This window comes from Ranitomeya variabilis, chromosome 2 (genome assembly GCF_051348905.1).
Source record: "Ranitomeya variabilis isolate aRanVar5 chromosome 2, aRanVar5.hap1, whole genome shotgun sequence".
NCBI classification, from domain to species: Eukaryota; Metazoa; Chordata; class Amphibia; order Anura; family Dendrobatidae; genus Ranitomeya; species Ranitomeya variabilis.
The window spans coordinates 72,323,534-72,340,958 of NC_135233.1; the positions used below are offsets into that span (position 1 = coordinate 72,323,534).

General features: G+C 41.7%; 1 protein-coding gene across 1 annotated transcript in view; it reads left to right on the forward strand.

Annotated features, from left to right (window-relative positions):
• The first annotated feature begins 1,141 nt into the window (after positions 1-1,141).
• BFSP1 (beaded filament structural protein 1) overlaps positions 1,142-17,425 on the forward strand; it is a 55,338-nt gene continuing 39,054 nt past the window's right edge. Inside the window, exons 1-2 of the mRNA XM_077292263.1 lie at positions 1,142-1,701; positions 11,150-11,210. Of these exons, the coding sequence (XP_077148378.1) occupies positions 1,328-1,701; positions 11,150-11,210 (435 nt within the window). The 5' untranslated portion in view covers positions 1,142-1,327. The remainder of the gene's footprint in view (positions 1,702-11,149; positions 11,211-17,425) is intronic.

Below are 17,425 nucleotides of genomic sequence, written 5' to 3' on the forward strand. Positions count from 1 at the left end.
AACATTGGCAAAACACTCAAAAAGATGCATTCTGGGTGACCTCTATTATAAAGCATAGAACATCTACAGGGCAGAAAATGTCTAAAGAATGGTCAGCTCTCTTCTTTTAGTTGCTTAACTGGTATCTTTCTACACTTGAAGCAGTTAAAAGATGCTCAAAAGACTGAACATATGAACAAGAAGTTGTTTTTACATAGAAATGCAGCTGCTCATTTTTGGGGCCTTTTCTCGGCCATTTTCAGGTGGGTTTTAGAGTAGACCCACCTGAAAAAGACGTTGTTTGCTCATATCCTTACAGATGCTGTGAAATACCAGAGAAACCACAAGTGCTATTGGCTAAATGGCCATTCCTGTAAAGTTGCTGTTCCTGTACCATTAAAGGGGCTGTCTTGTCTGTGCTGCATTATACTACGCTCCCTTTTGACCTTTATACACAGCTGTTCTTTACTGTCATTTGTCGTGTCTATATTCAACATATCCTGCATTGTTCCTTACTTTTTTTTCTCTTTAAAATCCAGAATTATAACCAAACAATTTGGTCTGATACATCAAGACTGGCGCTTTGTACTCCAGTCTTGATGAACAGTGCCTTCAAGTAAAATATATTAGAGCTGACCAGTGGTGGTAAAAAGAAAAAACGCTAAAAGTCACAGCAATTTTGTGCAAGTAACAGTTATGCAAAAATGTTGCAATAGTTCAATATTACACAAGAATTTTAGCAAAAACTGTTTAAAGAATCGAAGGCAAAAATTTCAAAGAAAAGAGTATATTCACCGTTTTTGCTGTCCACCTCTAGAAGCCATCAATGCTGGCCACCTTGGCTTGTAGCATGGAAGTTATGACGAAGTGGTCAGAACACCTCATAGCTGTAAATCCCAAAGGTATTATTCAGATGCATTTTGAAGATCTACGCTCATAATGTAGAGGTCTGAATTTCATTCTTATTGATTTGATATTTACTGATATTAAACAGTTTTTCTGGGTAATTTATGTCCAGTAGCAAAAGTGCAAATACTCTGGCTAAACATTTTAATTCAATTAGTTAAGTACAAATGCATTTCTTTTGTGTGATCTCTCCTATTGTTAATGTAAGCTTCTGTACGGAGAAAAACACAGGACAGTCACCACGCCTGGAACAAATAAAATGCTGACAAATGATGGAAAGTATGAGAATAGTACCCTTGTGGCTTATTGCGTGAAACAAAATTTCATTTGGTTATTCCAGATGGCATTCAGCACGCAGGAGTGTGGGGACAGAACACGTTTTATTCTTCGCTCAGTTTAGCTTGGCCAAGGGTGGAGGAAGGTTTCATAGGAAAGTGATAACATGTACAAAACTAGTTACTTACGAGAAGTTCGGAAAGAGAAGTATGAAAGATCTGATGGCTTTGATGAGCAAAGTCTTGTAGATATCAGCAGCCTTGGCTTATCACAAGCACAGGGACTTGAGCATTTGCAGGAACTGAATGAAAGGTTTGCTAATTACATAAATCGAGCTAGAGTACTAGAACAGAGAAATGCCATCTTTAGAAAGCAACTTGAGACTTTCCAACGGATGGACGAGATCTCCGGCCTTGAAGAAGCTTTTGCAGAACAGATCGATTTGAATCGGCAGAGACTTCGCGAGTTGTCGACTGATCGATCCAAACTGGAAAGAGAATACAAAGATGCACAGAGGATGGTGGATGAGTTTAAAAACAAGTGAGTACTAATCTTTTTTGTTAGAGTCTACAGAAGTTGGATCATGGAGGCAAAATACAATACATTTTGTGAGAGCATTTCAGGAGCATTAATATTCAACAACCACACTATAATTTATATTGCTTGTAAAACGCTAGTATATTCCTCAGCCGTGAACAAAGTTTGACATCATCAATTTGTCCCTGTCTCCTACAGAATCACAATCTAAATTTCCTTTCAATTTTGATTTAAATTTTTTTCCAATTTCTAATCCGTAATTAAAGGGGTATTCTCAAGTTGTCTCTTGAACAGCTCACAACTCTGCGGTCTTCATACAATATCCTTCTTTTCTGATTTCTGGCAGGATGGACTCTTCTACTTCAGTGACAATTTTGGTGAGTCGCAGAGCTGTAGTATTAGTAGAAATATAAAGCTCAGCACTGGTTCTGCTATAACACAGTCAGCTGTCAGTGGATTGTTCTGGAGTCTACACTGTTATCACTGTATTTTCATGTAGAGATGACAGGGAATTATAACAAGTACATGGGTAAGGACAGTGAGAGCCATAATGCTAGGTATTATTACTATTATTTATTATTATAGCACCATTTATTCCATGGCGCTTTACACGTGAGGAGGGGTATACATAATAAAAACAGGTACAATAATCTTGAACAATACAAGTCACAACCGGTACAGGAGGAGAGAGGACCCTGCTCGTGAGGGCTCACAATCTACAAGGGATGGGTGAGGATACAATAGGTAATTGTACCAGGGAATTGTGATTACACAGGATTTATAAGAACTCTGTAAGGAGCTAATCGAGAAAGGGAGGCGAACAGGCAACTGCTGTATAAAAATAAAATTAATGGGCTGGAGAGAAGTGGTTGGTATGTTAGGAGATAACTCCTCTCCTGTAATGTAGATACACTCTAATAAAGGGTCTGGGTGGGCACCATTTGCTGAGCTGCATAGAAACTAGCTGAACACTATGTAAAATATAAGCTTTCACACCAGAAGAATGTCTTCAAAGGGAGATTTGCAGTTAAAATTCTGTGCTGCCGCTAATATGAATTTCAGGAGAGTATAATTGATTCACAGTGGTTTTATTCAACGCATTTCAGGGGTCTCATGCCCCCTTCATCAGGAAATACTACACCAGAAGAATGACAGAAGAAAGAAAAAGCAAGTCAATTGCATTGCATTTTCATGTTATGTAACTAATTAAAGCAATTTAAAAACTTGAGAACATCCCTTCAAAAATGATGAGAAAATGTGTGGAAATTTGCCAGGAAATTTGTTTTAAATCACATTTAAAGCGCCTATCACCTTTGTGTTGCTAACTTTATTTAAAAAAATGATGGACAGTCACTCAATTATCATTTTTCTAAATAACTGTGATCATATAAATGAACTGAACCATCCCTAAGCACCTACTAAAAAACCTGATTTTTCCAAAATTAGTGGGACCTGAACTTTCAGGTTCTGGGATTCCACCATGCTGAGAACACATCACAACCCTTCATGGCAGTCATTGGTGTTAGACTGTGAAATTTTGCCCTAAATCAAAGCAGTCTGCCTCATTAACACATCAATTATGAATCTGCAACTACTTTGCTGCTGTTTTGACCAAAAGTTGAGTTAACAGTTAATTAGGAAATGCTTCATTTGTTTGTTTGCTTTTAAATCACATATTTTGAAAAATGATTAGTCTGTGGATGAACACTCTTTTTTTAAAGGGAACTTGCCAATAAATTCATGCTGCCCAACAACAGGAAGCATGGTTTAGAGCATGGCTGTAATCATACCAGGCATGTTTTGCTCTGCAATGTTCTGGAATTTCAAAGTAAATATAGTTTGAAAAGCTGGCCGGGGACCATAAGAATAGTGTGGCTAGTCCAGCACCACCCCTTGGTTGATTTATCGGTGCCCAGCTTAAGTTGCTTGATATGTCTATCCATATATACATACAATTAAGTATAGCGATTGGGGGGAGATGCTGGTGTCACATTTGTTCTTATGGTTCTCGGATGGAATTTGTGTTTTCTCTGAAAAACTGGAATGTTTCAAAGTAAAACATACTTGGCTGCAATCACACAGCTAGATACTAATGCATGCTGCCTATTTTGGCAGCATGAATCAAGTGACATGTTTCCTTTAAAATAAAAAAAAGTCAGACATATGGATGTGAAAAATTCACTTTAAACAGTATCTGTCACCAGATTTTACAATATAAACTGCGTGCATTATTAACTACCTCAGGACTGCCCAAAGACTATAAACGTTTAGTCCATACCTGTCCAATTCTGTTCTAAAATGTCATTGCATAATAGACCTGCTGCAAACATTATCCAGCTCTAGGGTTGGCGAGTCGACTGTCGGCCACAGGTATAGATCCTACAGAGAAGGCAAACATGATTTATTATCTTCTCTTCAGCACTGTGTATACAGATTCAGAAACACTGACAGTGCTTTCCTCTCCAAACCCAGGGATGAAGTGCCCTGTAGATGCAGGGAGAGAACAGGAGCGGCTGGTTCCTAGGATGCCAGTTCGTTCTGGAGGAAGAGACTTATTTTCTCTGCAACTGGGGTTAATATGCCATCCCCACTCACTGGCATAATCAGCAGTAAAATGTGTTCAAATGCTTCTCAAAGGTCTCATAAAACCTAGTTGGAGCCACAGTGTTCAAAATAAATGAGAAAATATCTATGTTTCTATTTATCTGTCTCTCATTTCCTCCTTCGGCCTTGCTCAATGGTCTTCTGCAGACACTCACAAAGATGGCCACACACTAGGGAAAGGGAGGTGAACAGGCAACTGCTGTATAAAAATTAATGGGCTGGAGAGAAGTGGTTGGTATGTTAGGAGATAACTCCTCTCCTGTAATGTAGATACACTCTCATATAGGGTCTGGGTGGGCACCATTTGCTGAGCTGCATGGAAACTAGCTGAACACTGTGTAAAATATAAGCTTTCACATCAGAAGAATGGCAGAAGTAAGAAAAAGCAAGTCAATTGCATGCTCGCTTATTTTCATGTTATGTAACTAGTTAAGGCAATTTAAAAACTTGAGAACATCCCTTCAAAAATGATGAGCAAATGTGTGGAAATTTGCCAGGAAATTTGTTTTATTTCACATTTAAACCACCTTTGTAATTCACCTTTGTGTTGCTACCTTTATTTAAATAAATAATGGACAGCCACTCAATTATCATTTTTCTAAATAACTGTGATCATATAAATGAACTGAACCATTCCTAAGCAGCTACTAAAAGGCCTGAATTTTCCAGAAGGAGTGGGATCCGAACTTTCAGGTTGTGGGATTCCACCATGCTGAAAACACATCACCACCCTTCATGGCAGTCTTTGGTGTTAGACTGTGAAATCTTGCCCTAAATCAAAGCAGTCTGCCTCATTAACACAGCAATTATGAATCTGCAACTACTGTGCTGTTTTGACCAAAAGTTTAGTTTTTTAAAAGCTGATTAGGAAATGTTTCATTTGTTTGTTTGTTTTTAAATCACAAATTTTGAAAAATGATTAGTCTGTGGATGACCACTCTTTTCTTAAAGGGAACCTGCCAATAAATTCATGCTGCCCAACCACAGGAAGCATGGTTTTGAGCATGGCTGTAATCATACCAGGCATGTTTTACTCTGCAATGTTCTGGAATTTCAAAGTAAATATAGTTTGAAAAGCTGGCCGGGGACCATAAGAATAGTGTGGCTAGTCCAGCACCACCCCTTGGTTGATTTCTCCGTGCCCAGCTTAAGTTGCTTGATATGTCTATCCATATATACATACAATTAAGTATAGCGATTGGGGGGAGATGCTGGTGTCACATTTGTTTTTATGGTTCTCGGATGGAATTTCAAATTGTGTTTTCTCACTAATTTCAAGATCACACTTGCTGCAGCACAACAAACCTACTTCTCATCGCTCATATCCTCCCTGTTTCACAACCCTAAACAGCTATTCAACACCTTCAATTCTCTCCTCCGTCCTCCAGCACCTCCTCCCTCTCCACTCATCTCAGCTGAAGACTTTGCTTCATTCTTCAAACAGAAGATTGATAACAGAGAAAGCTTTGGCCTACATCCCCACAACCCCTATTCCTAACTACTCATCCCTCCTCCTCCAAAACCAGCTTCTCCACCATTATAGAAGACCAACTCTCCATCCTACTCTCAAGATAACATCTCTTCACTTGTGCACTTGACCCGATCCCATCCGACTTCATCCCAAACCTCACCACAGTCTTAATCCCAACACTTCCCCATCTCTTAAACCTATCAATCCCTATCCTCAAAAAGTAATCTCTTGACTCATCCTCTATATCTAGCTATCGCCCAATATCACTTCTTCCCTTTGCCTCAAAACTACTGGAACAACATCTCAATTTAGAACTGTCCTTCCACCTCTCTTCCTGCTCCCTCTTCGACCGCATACAATCTGGCTTTTAGCCGCATCACTCTACTGAAACTGCCCTATCTAAAGTCACCAATGACCTACTGACTGCTAAAGCCAAGCGACACGACTCTGTCCTCCTTCTCCTGGACCTATCCTCTGCCTTTGAAACAGTGTACCACTTCCTATTACTACAGACCTTTTCATCTCTTGGCATCACAGACCTAGCCCTATCTTGGATTGCATCATACCTAGAAGACCGGACATTCAGTGTCTCCCACTCACACACCAACTCCTCACCTCGCCCCCTATCTGTCGGAGTCCCGCAAGGTTCAGTCCTAGGGCGCCTGGACTTCTCCATTTACTCCTTTGGACAGGGGCAGCTCATAGAATCTCAAAGCTTGCAGTATCACCTCTATGCTGATGACACACAGATCTACCTCTCTGGACCAGATATCAGTTCCCTACTAACCAAAATCCCACAATGTCTGTCCACTATTTCATCCTTCTTCTCTGCTAGATTTCTAAAACTTAACATGGACAAAACAGAATTCATCATCTTTCCCTCATCTCACTCGAATCTCCCAACAAACCTATCCATTAAAGTAAATGGCTGCTCACTCTCCCCAGTCCCACAAGCTTGCTGCCTTGGTGTAATTCTTGACTCTGATCTCTCCTTCAAACCACAAATCCAGGACCTTTCCACCTCCTGCCGACTTCAACTCAAAAACATCTCCCGGATCCGTACGTTCCTTAACCTAGAATCTGCAAAAACTCCAATGCATGCCCTCACCATCTCCCGTCTTGACGACTGCAACCTCCTGCTGTGTGGCCTCCCCTCTAACACTCTCACGCCCCTCCAATCTATCTTAAACTCTGCTGCCCGACTAATCCACCTGTCCCCCCACTATTCCCGACCTCTCTTCTCTGTCAATCCCTTCACTGGCTCCCCATTTCCCAGAGACTCCAGTTCAAAACCCTAACCATAGCATACAAAGCCACCCACAACCTGCCTCCTCCATTCATCTGTGATCTCGTCTCCCGGTACCTACCAGCACGCAACCTCCGATCCTCACAAGAGCTCCTTCTCGACTCCCCTCTTATTTCTTCTTCCCACAATCACATACAAAATTTCTCCCGCTCATCCCCCTTCCTCTGGAACTCTTTAACCCAACATATGAGACTCTCGCCTACTGTGGAAACCTTCAAAAGGAACCTAAAGACTTACCTCTTCCGACAAGCCTACAACCTCCAGTAACCACTGATCCACCAAACCACTACATGACCAGCTCTGCCCTCACCTATTGTATCCTCACCCATCCCTTGTAGATTGTGAGCCCTCATGGGCAGGATCCTCTCTCCTCCTGGACCAGTCATGACTTGTATTGATTAAGATCATTGTACTTGTCTTTTATTATGTATACCCCTCCTCAGATGTAAAGCGCCATGGAATAAATGGCGCTATAATAATAAATAATAATGATAAATAAATAAATGAATAAAAGAAAACTGATGGAAAAAATGATACAGCCAGTCTCAATTGATGTTTCTAGTCCCCTCCCCTAAAAATATATAAAAATTATATAAAAATAATTTAAAATGCTTTAAGTGATCGGTTGTTGTCGTAAAAAAAAGTTTTTAAACATGTGAAAATAGATGTGTTTAGCTTTTTTCATTGTATTTTCCTCCAATATTAGCCTTAAGAAATGAATACAAAAGAACCTAAAAATTAGTCCCCATGAAGAAAAAAATATATATATTTTAATATCTGAAGGAGATATTTGTTTGGAGCCATTAAGTGCATGTATGATACAACTCATAATTATTCCTGGTTAGGAATGAAAAAAAAAAAGGTTAAAAACAGATCTCTGTAATCTGATGAGTCTGGTGTACTTACTATGATAATACATGGAGAAATAGATGTGTAATGCTATGTAGGGCTGTGTGCTATAGGTTTTCATAATAACACCCCCTTTGGCAGAACTCACACCGCACAGATTTTTTTTTTAATGAAAATGTTTATTTTTCTATATTCTCTCTTAATTGAAATCTCTCAATAGGATCAAACTTTCTTAGCCATCCATATGAGCATGCAGGTCACAGACTTTGTGTGGGACTTCCTCTCACACAATATATCATCATGACCTCCCAGATTGAAAGCAATAGGATGTGCTGCACACAATCATTTAACTCTCTGTATTACTTCCTCCTCCTTCCCTCTGGCCTGAACCTAAATCCCCTCCCCTGGAGGTTTGGAGATAAATCTCCCAAAACCTATGAAGAATCATAACTCCTTTCTGGGCGGTCCTAGGACAGTGGTTCTGGTGCCATCAGATCCGACCAGACCCCTGCCACTCATAGAGACTAAACACAATTTTGCTACCTAGCTGCTGTTGGGTGCTCTATTTATCTCCTTTCCTATGTGTGTTAGAATGGCTCGATACCCAGGCAGACGCTTGGCCGGTTCTGGGGATTTCGGCTATATACACCATGTACAGCTAGGATCTGGCTCAGCCAGTTCCTCCTGCACATGCGCGCTGCTGGGGGGCTACGTGTGCTATAAACAATGCAGTGTAATCACGCGATGCTTCTCCATACAGCAAACATGTTGGATGGCACGTGTTTATGGGCGGAAGTGCATGTTCCGTATTTCCGGTTTCCGCAGCTGAGCTCAGAAGTGGAGGACCATGTACAGCTAGGATATATAGTATTTCCATAACTCCTTTATGAAATCCTAGCTGGCTGAATAAAGAACAAAGGACTCAGGCCACATGGCTTGGATCCACAGGGGCTCTTCCTGTAGAAGGTTATTGAAAGCCCGCGAGGGCAGTGGGGTACTTGGTACCGGGTCCGGTATTTAAAGGGATGTGTCACAGCGGCGGTGACCCGATCCGTGGCCCTGGGCACCCATGTTAAAGGAAAGGTCTTTAAAGGGGTTTGTGAAATAAGAAATATTCGTGACACGACCTGTGGTATTCGGTCAGGGATGACCAACGCTGCTTAAATGGGTCCACTGGGGTGATGTTATGGCAGCATTGATGGAATGGCTTCCCACAGGTGAAGCTGGGTCCCCTAAGGCTCTCAGTGTAGTAGATAAAGATGGTAGATGGTGTAGACAGAAACAGTGGACACAAATTGCAGTCTGTTTAACTCTTTACTGTAGAATTCAGGCAGCCACAGTCCAGGGTACCTGATCACAGGTGCTGGTATGGTCTGGCCAGCTTGGAAGTGAGTCTGGAATCTCCCTAACCAGGTGGGGTTGGAAGCCTTCCTTCTAGCATGGTGTTGCAGTCCCTTGCTGCCTTAGGCCTCACAGAAGGTCTTCACGTTTTTTCTGTCCCCATTTAGGTAGGACACTAACCCGCATGGCAGGTAATGCGAGCCTTTTTACAGAGTCTCTTTCATGACCTGGGCTCTATATGTTACTGTGCCTTCGGGCGTTAATGGTGGACAGATAACTTACAATCTGCTGTCCGCCGGTTTCTGCTGTGGGGCATGAAGTTACCCCCACAACCTCGGTCTTCCAGCTACCGGTATCTGCGCTTCAGCGTGGAGGAAACTCAGTCGCAGCTTCTCTCTCCAGCTCTTCACTCTCCTTTGCTCCTTCCTCCTTCACGTTCTCTACAAACTGTTCCATCTTTTCTTTCCTTTCCAGGAGCCGCAGCACCTCACATGGCTGCACGGCCCCTCAGTCTTCTTTACTCTCTCTGTCTCTTCCTCTCTCTTCTCACTCCTCTGTGACAGACTAACTGACTCTCCCTCCAGCCAGAATATATATAGGGGAGCCACCCACAAGCTGGATCAGAGCTCCCCTTTCTGGCCTGGAGTAAGAACATGTTGCATGTTTGTGATACCTGATAAAGGGACCCTTCCTCGCTTCCAAGCATGACATCACTCTCCCAATGAGGAAAGCAATGCCACTGTAACAGCCGGTTACTTGGGGTGTTACACTTACATACCAGCTAACTGGTAAGGGTGTGAATCCTTTGATTGAAGCTGGCCAGGTGTCATGTTACCACTGCATGTGCTGAAGGGGTTTTATTCCATTCCATGCTGAATAGGATACAGATGATTGACATGGAATTATGTCTTCAATAATCTTCACACACTCTCTATACCCAGCAGGTGCCACATGTGTTACAAAGCTGGCATCTACCTTTAACAACAGTGATGAGAGCCAGCTGTTTAACCAGTTGGATGCTATTGTTCATCACTGAAAATTGCACTTACTGAAAGTGGTTTTACATGCAATTACTTGTCCATCGTGCCCCTTCCCTTATCCGATGTGATCACAAGTTGCAGCTGGATTACCGTGCGGGCCAGCTAAAGTTCACTGTAGCCATTATCTTTGCATTTCTTTGAAGTCCAATATACAGTATGTTTGTATGTTTGTATAAATGGGTATCAGAGAAAATTGTTTAATTGACAATAGACCAATACTAAACTATTGCTGTGCATTTTAAGCAATTACACCAATGCAGGTTTATGTCCCGTAATGGGCTAGAAGAATGGGAAAAAAAATGTTAAACAACAGTAAGTAAAAAAAATAATTAAAAGTTCCAATCATCACCAATCCCCAAAAAATAAAAAAATGAAGCATGTTTGATATTGCCGTAAATATATTATTGTAAACAGGGTAAAGTAAAAATGGTATTGCTGTAACCATGCTCATCTAGAAAATCAAGTTACCAAGTCATTTTACTGCATGATGAATGTCATAAAAACTAAACCTAAAAAATAATGGCAGAATTATTTTCACTATTTCATCCACTTATGACTTTTTCCTGAATTTTCAGTCCATTGTTTGGTAAAATAAATAGTGCCATTCAAAACTAAAACTCATTACCTATAAAAATTACCCTATATATGGTTATATCGATGGAAAAATGAAGTTATGGCTTTTGGAATAGAGGCAAACTCATGGCACCAGGGAGGGTGACGGTACATAATAAATATAGAGTTGCTCTTCAGTGCCATAGTGGAAGGTCACTTTAATTCTTTTAGAACTGCTAACAAATTTGCAATGCTTTACTATATCCTGATTATTTTGGGAATTTGCAGGTACAAAAATGAATGTGAATATCAGCTGCTCCTTAAAGATAATCTAGAGCGCCTTAATAAGGTAAGTGAGCGTTTTCCGGGGGGGAGGGGGTGTCATTAGTACAATGGTTGTGTATACTGTACCTTCCCATCACATGATCTTGGTCTATAACATGTGTGACCACTACTGCTAGAGCTAAACATGTACACCTCTCTGAACAACCTGGTTTTTAAAGTGGCACTCCGCATCTTAGGCCTGTCCCACACGTCCAGATAATTCCAGTACCGGAAAAAATCGGTACCAGAGTTATCCGTGTCCGTGTGTCCGTGAGCTCACGTAGGCCATCCGTGTGGCACACGTGTGGCAGCCGTGTGCCGCCTGGATACCACACGGACTGTGCAGGAGAGACAGCGCTACAGGTCCTTCTCAAAAAATTAGCATATAGTGTTAAATTTCATTATTTACCATAATGTAATGATTACAATTAAACTTTCATATATTATAGATTCATTATCCACCAACTGAAATTTGTCAGGTCTTTTATTGTTTTAATCCTGATGATTTTGGCATACAACTCCTGATAACCCAAAAAACCTGTCTCAATAAATTAGCATATCAAGAAAAGGTTCTCTAATAGTGTTGAGCATTCCGATACTGCAAGTATCGGGTATCGGCCGATATTTGCTGTATCGGAATTTCCGATACCGAGATCCGATACTTTTGTGGTATCGGGTATCGGGTATCGCAACAACATTAATGTAATAATGTGTAAAAGAGAGAATTAAAATAAAAAATATTGCTATACTCACCTCTCCGACGCAGCCTGGACCTCAGCGAGGGAACCGGCAGCGTTGTTTGTTTAAATTTCGCGCTTTTACTTGGTTACGTGAAGTCCCGGCTTGTGATTGGTCAGGGCGGCCATGTTGCCGGGACGCGGACCAATCACAGCAAGCCGTGACGAAATTACGTCACGGCTTGCTGTGATTGGTCCGCGTCCCGGCAACATGGCCGCCATTAACCAATCACAAGCCGTGACGTCACGGGAGGCTGGACATGCGCGTATTTTAAAAAGCGCGCGTGTCCAGCCTCCAGTAACGTCCCGGCTTATGATTGGTCACGGCGCCATGTTGCCGGGACGCGGACCAATCACAGCAAGCCGTGACGAAATTACGTCACGGCTTGCTGTGATTGGTCCGCGTCCCGGCAACATGGCCGCCATTAACCAATCACAAGCCGTGACGTCACGGGAGGCTGGACATGTGCGTATTTTAAAAAGCGCGCGTGTCCAGCCTCCCGTGACGTCACGGCTTGTGATTGGTTAATGGCGGCCATGTTGCCGGGACGCGGACCAATCACAGCAAGCCGTGACGTAATTTCGTCACGGCTTGCTGTGATTGGTCCGCGTCCCGGCAACATGGCCGCCCTGACCAATCACAAGCCGGGACTTCACGTAACCAAGTAAAAGCGCGAATTTTAAACAAACAACGCTGCCGGTTCCCTCGCTGAGGTCCAGGCTGCGTCGGACAGGTGAGTATAGCAATATTTTTTATTTTAATTCTTTATTTTACACATTTATATGGATCCCAGGGCCTGAAGGAGAGTTTCCTCTCCTTCAGACCCTGGGAACCATCAGGAATACCGTCCGATACTTGAGTCCCATTGACTTGTATTGGTATCGGGTATCGGTATCGGATTGGATCCGATACTTTGCCGGTATCGGCCGATACTTTCCGATACCGATACTTTCAAGTATCGGACGGTATCGCTCAACACTATTCTCTAAACGACCTATTACCCTAATCTTCTGAATCAACTAATTAACTCTAAACACATGCAAAAGATACCTGAGGCTTTTAAAAACTCCCTGCCTGGTTCATTACTCAAAACCCCCATCATGGGTAAGACTAGCGACCTGACAGATGTCAAGAAGGCCATCATTGACACCCTCAAGCAAGAGGGTAAGACCCAGAAAGAAATTTCTCAACAAATAGGCTGTTCCCAGAGTGCTGTATCAAGGCACCTCAATGGTAAGTCTGTTGGAAGGAAAAAATGTGGCAGAAAACGCTGTACAACGAGAAGAGGTGACCGGACCCTGAGGAAGATTGTGGAGAAGGACCGATTCCAGACCTTGGGGAACCGGAGGAAGCAGTGGACTGAGTCTGGTGTGGAAACAGGTGCCGCATTCCCCAGGTAAAGCCACTTTTGAACCATAAACAGCGGCAGAAGCGCCTGACCTGGGCTACAGAGAAGCAGCACTGGACTGTTGCTAAGTGGTCCCAAGTACTTTTTTCTGATGAAAGCAAATTTTGCATGTCATTCGGAAATCAAGGTGCCAGAGTCTGGAGGAAGACTGGCGAGAAGGAAATGCCAAAATGCCTGAAGTCCAGTGTCAAGTACCCACAGTCAGTGATGGTGTGGGGTGCCATGTCAGCTGCTGGTGTTGGTCCACTGTGTTTCATCAAGGGCAGGGTCAATGCAGCTAGCTATCAGGAGATTTTGGAGCACTTCATGCTTCCATCGGCTGAAATGCTTTATGGAGATGAAGATTTCATTTTTCAGCACGACCTGGCACCTGCTCACAGTGCCAAAACCACTGGTAAATGGTTTACTGACCATGGTATTACTGTGCTCAATTGGCCTGCCAACACTCCTGACCTGAACCCCATAGAGAATCTGTGGGATATTGTGAAGAGAAAGTTGAGAGACGCAAGACCCAACACTCTGGATGAGCTTAAGGCCGCTATTGAAGCATCCTGGGCCTCCATAACATCTCAGCAGTGTCACAGGCTGATTGCCTCCATGCCACGCCGCATTGAAGCAGTCATTTCTGCCGCATATTCATCAACTGTAATGGGCGGCACCACGTGACCGCTCATACAGGAGAAGCTGTGGGGCGGAGAGCAAGCGTCGAGGGAGGCGAGTGAGTATTTTAATGCCGGAGGCCGGGCGCACAGGGGGTGGGAGGGGGGTGGATGCCCTAAAGTTTATTTTAAACACATAAAAACAAAAAAAAAAGATTTTTCATCCTTTCTCCCCAGCGAGCGCTGGAGAGAATGGATGAATGGCGGCTTCAGCACCATGCTGGGGGGACAGCGCTTACTGTAAGCGCTGTCTCCAGCACGGCACACGGACTGCACACGGAAAACATCCGTGTGCGTTACGTGTTTTACACGGACTCATTGACTTTAATGGGTCCGTGTAATACGTGCGCTCCCACGAACACTGACATGTCTCCGTGTTTGGCACACGGAGACACGGTCCGCAAAAAATCAATGACATCTGCACAGATGCATTGATTTCAATGTGTCTATGTGTGTCAGTGGCTCCGGTACGTGAGGAAACTGTCACCTCACGTACCGGAGCCACTGACGCGTGAAACCGGCCTTACACATGGTAATAGGTATTTATGCTGCCTTACATTTTTATTAAGCTCAGAATTCATTCTTATTGATCTTCACATTTACAACTTTATAAAAGCTGAGTCTTTATGGATCGAACACAAGGTCTAATGGACAACGGCAGCCAATGCAACGTGCCCTCTATCATTTATAGTCTCCAGGCTCACAGTTTGCTGCCAGATAGAGATTATACAGCTTGCAGCTTTTTTATATTGGATATTATTTCTATAGTTTGTCCTTGACATCCAATCATAAAAAACATAGTTATTTTTGTAGATATTCTCCTATATTGATGGTTCGGATACACAGCTATAAAATACAATATGTACTGTTGAGAAAAGTGGCCTCCATTCAGTTTAATACATTGGTCTAATGTATCCAATTTCTTAAAGGGAAACTGTCACCTAGACACATTTCTTTACCTTGTGGTGTAATTCTTTTCTAAGGATTTTTTTTAATAGAGGATTTGGGTTTTAAAAGGGTTCACACTGATATCAAATATGCCCAGGCTCACCATTTCTTCCCAGTGCCATAGTTTATTACTTGGTCTTAACATAAAGGTCCTGTCTCGACACAATATAAATCGCCGGAAATTGCCATTCGCTGGATAGGTGGGTCATTATTGCAGACAGCGATTTACTGAGTAGGCATTCCCTGACATTTATAGAGTATCAGGATGAAACCAAAAAGTATTCATCAATGGTGACTGGAAAAGCACCAGAACGGTAGCTGCAGAAGATCGGTATCGGTATTAACTTTTTTAAATTCCAGTCCGGGCCTCTTTTCTTAATCCCTTTACCTCTTTACCCCCCCCAAGTCTGTTTTCACCTTTATATCCAGACCAATTTTTTAATTTCTGACCAATGTCATTTTATGTGATAATAACGGATCCCACTGATTCTGAGATTATTTTTTCGTAATATATTGTACATCATTATAGTTGTAAAATTTATTTTATATGACTTGCCTTTATTTGTGGAAAAAAAAAAATGGAAATTTGGTGAAAATTTTGAAAATATTTCAATTTTCAAACTTAATTTTTATGCATATATATTTATACAGGATTAAAATATAACTTTTACTGGATATATTAAAAATATTGCAAAACAACAGATATTTCACTAAAACAGACAAACAAACGAAGCGTTGATGGCGCAATAGAGAAAGTGCCTAATTAACACCTCTAAATATTCACTTGCTAACCACCACAATAGAACAAATATTGCTGAGACTATTCAAATTCCACAAAGAACCACAACTCAGTCAATACAGTGTATATAGCAGCACTAATATATATTCCCAAGGTTATAAATACTCTGCAGAGTTATCAGCCCGAAGGACATTCAACAAAAACCCTGTTATGGGAACTTAGATTTGGGATAGTGCCATGGATACGTAATTCTAGCGTCTATCAGCAGCCAGCCCGCAGACTAATTTCACTGCATGACATGAAAACCGTATCCATTATCATAGCTGGTATAGTAATATAGAACGGTCTCACCCGAAGCTGTTTACATCAAACTCGTTCAGCTCTATTCATGGCTGTAGACCTCTTCCCCTCCTTTCCCGACGCGTTTCGATATTTTCTCATCAGGGGATAGCGTTGGGGGTCCTCACACACATAGCGTCCAGCCGACGCTTACCATACACCATAATTTTTATGCCTTAAAACAGTTAAGAGTTACGTCACACAAAATAGTTAATAAATAACATTTCCCACTTCAGCACATTTTTTGAAATTTTTTGTTGTTAAGAAGTTATAAGGATTAAAAGTTGACCAGCAATTTGACATTTTTCCCACAAACTTTACAAAACCATTTTTAAGGACTACATTAGATGTGACTTTAAGGGGTTAGAAAATACTCTAAAGTGACACCATTCTAAAAACTAAACCCCTCAAGGTACTCAAAACCACATTCAAGAACTTTATTAACCCTTCAGGTGCTTCACAAGAATTTTGGGAATGTGAAAGAAAAAAATGAACATTTAACTTTTTCACAAAAATTTCACTTTAGACCCAATTTTTTTTTTTTACTTTGACAAGGGTAACAGGTCATAAATGGACCCAAAAATGTGTTGTGCTCGGGCTCGGAAGGGAGGAAGCGCCATTTGACCTTTTGAATGCAACATTTTCTGGAATAATTAGCAGATGCCATGTTGCAGATTCCCTGAAGTGCCGAAACAGTAAAAGGTGCCCACAAGTGACACCATTTTGGAAAACTAGACTCCTAAGGGAACTTAATTAGATGTGTGGTAAGCACTTGAACCCCAGGTGCTTCACAGAAGTTTATAATGTTGAACTGTAAAACAAAAAATTACCTCAAAAATGTTTTTTTAGCCCAACATTTAGCATTTTACACAAAGGTAAAAGGATAAATTGCACCATATAATTTGTTGTGCAATTTATTGTGAGTATGCTGATACCCCTTACGTGGGGAAAAATGCTGTTTGGGCGCATGGCAGGGCTCGGAAGGGATGGCGCGCCATTTGACTTTTTGAATGTAAAATTTGATGGAATAATTAGTGAGTGCCATATCACATTTGCAGAGCCCCTGATGTGCCTAAACAGTGGAAACCTCCTACAAGTGATACCATTTTGGAAAGTAGACCTCTCGTTGAACTATTCTAGATGTGTGGTGAGCAAATCGAACCCCCACGTGCTTCACAGAAGTTTATAACATTGAGAGTAAAAATAAAAAAAATCACATATTTCTCACAAAAATGTTTTTCAGCACCAAACTTGCATTTTCATAAGGATAGAAGGAGAAATTGCACCATACAATTTATTGTGCAATTTCTCCTGACTACGCTGATAGCCAGTATGTGGAGGAAAGCTACTGTTTGGGCGCACAGCAGGGCTTAGAAAGGAAGAAGCACCAATGACTTTTTAAACCAAAA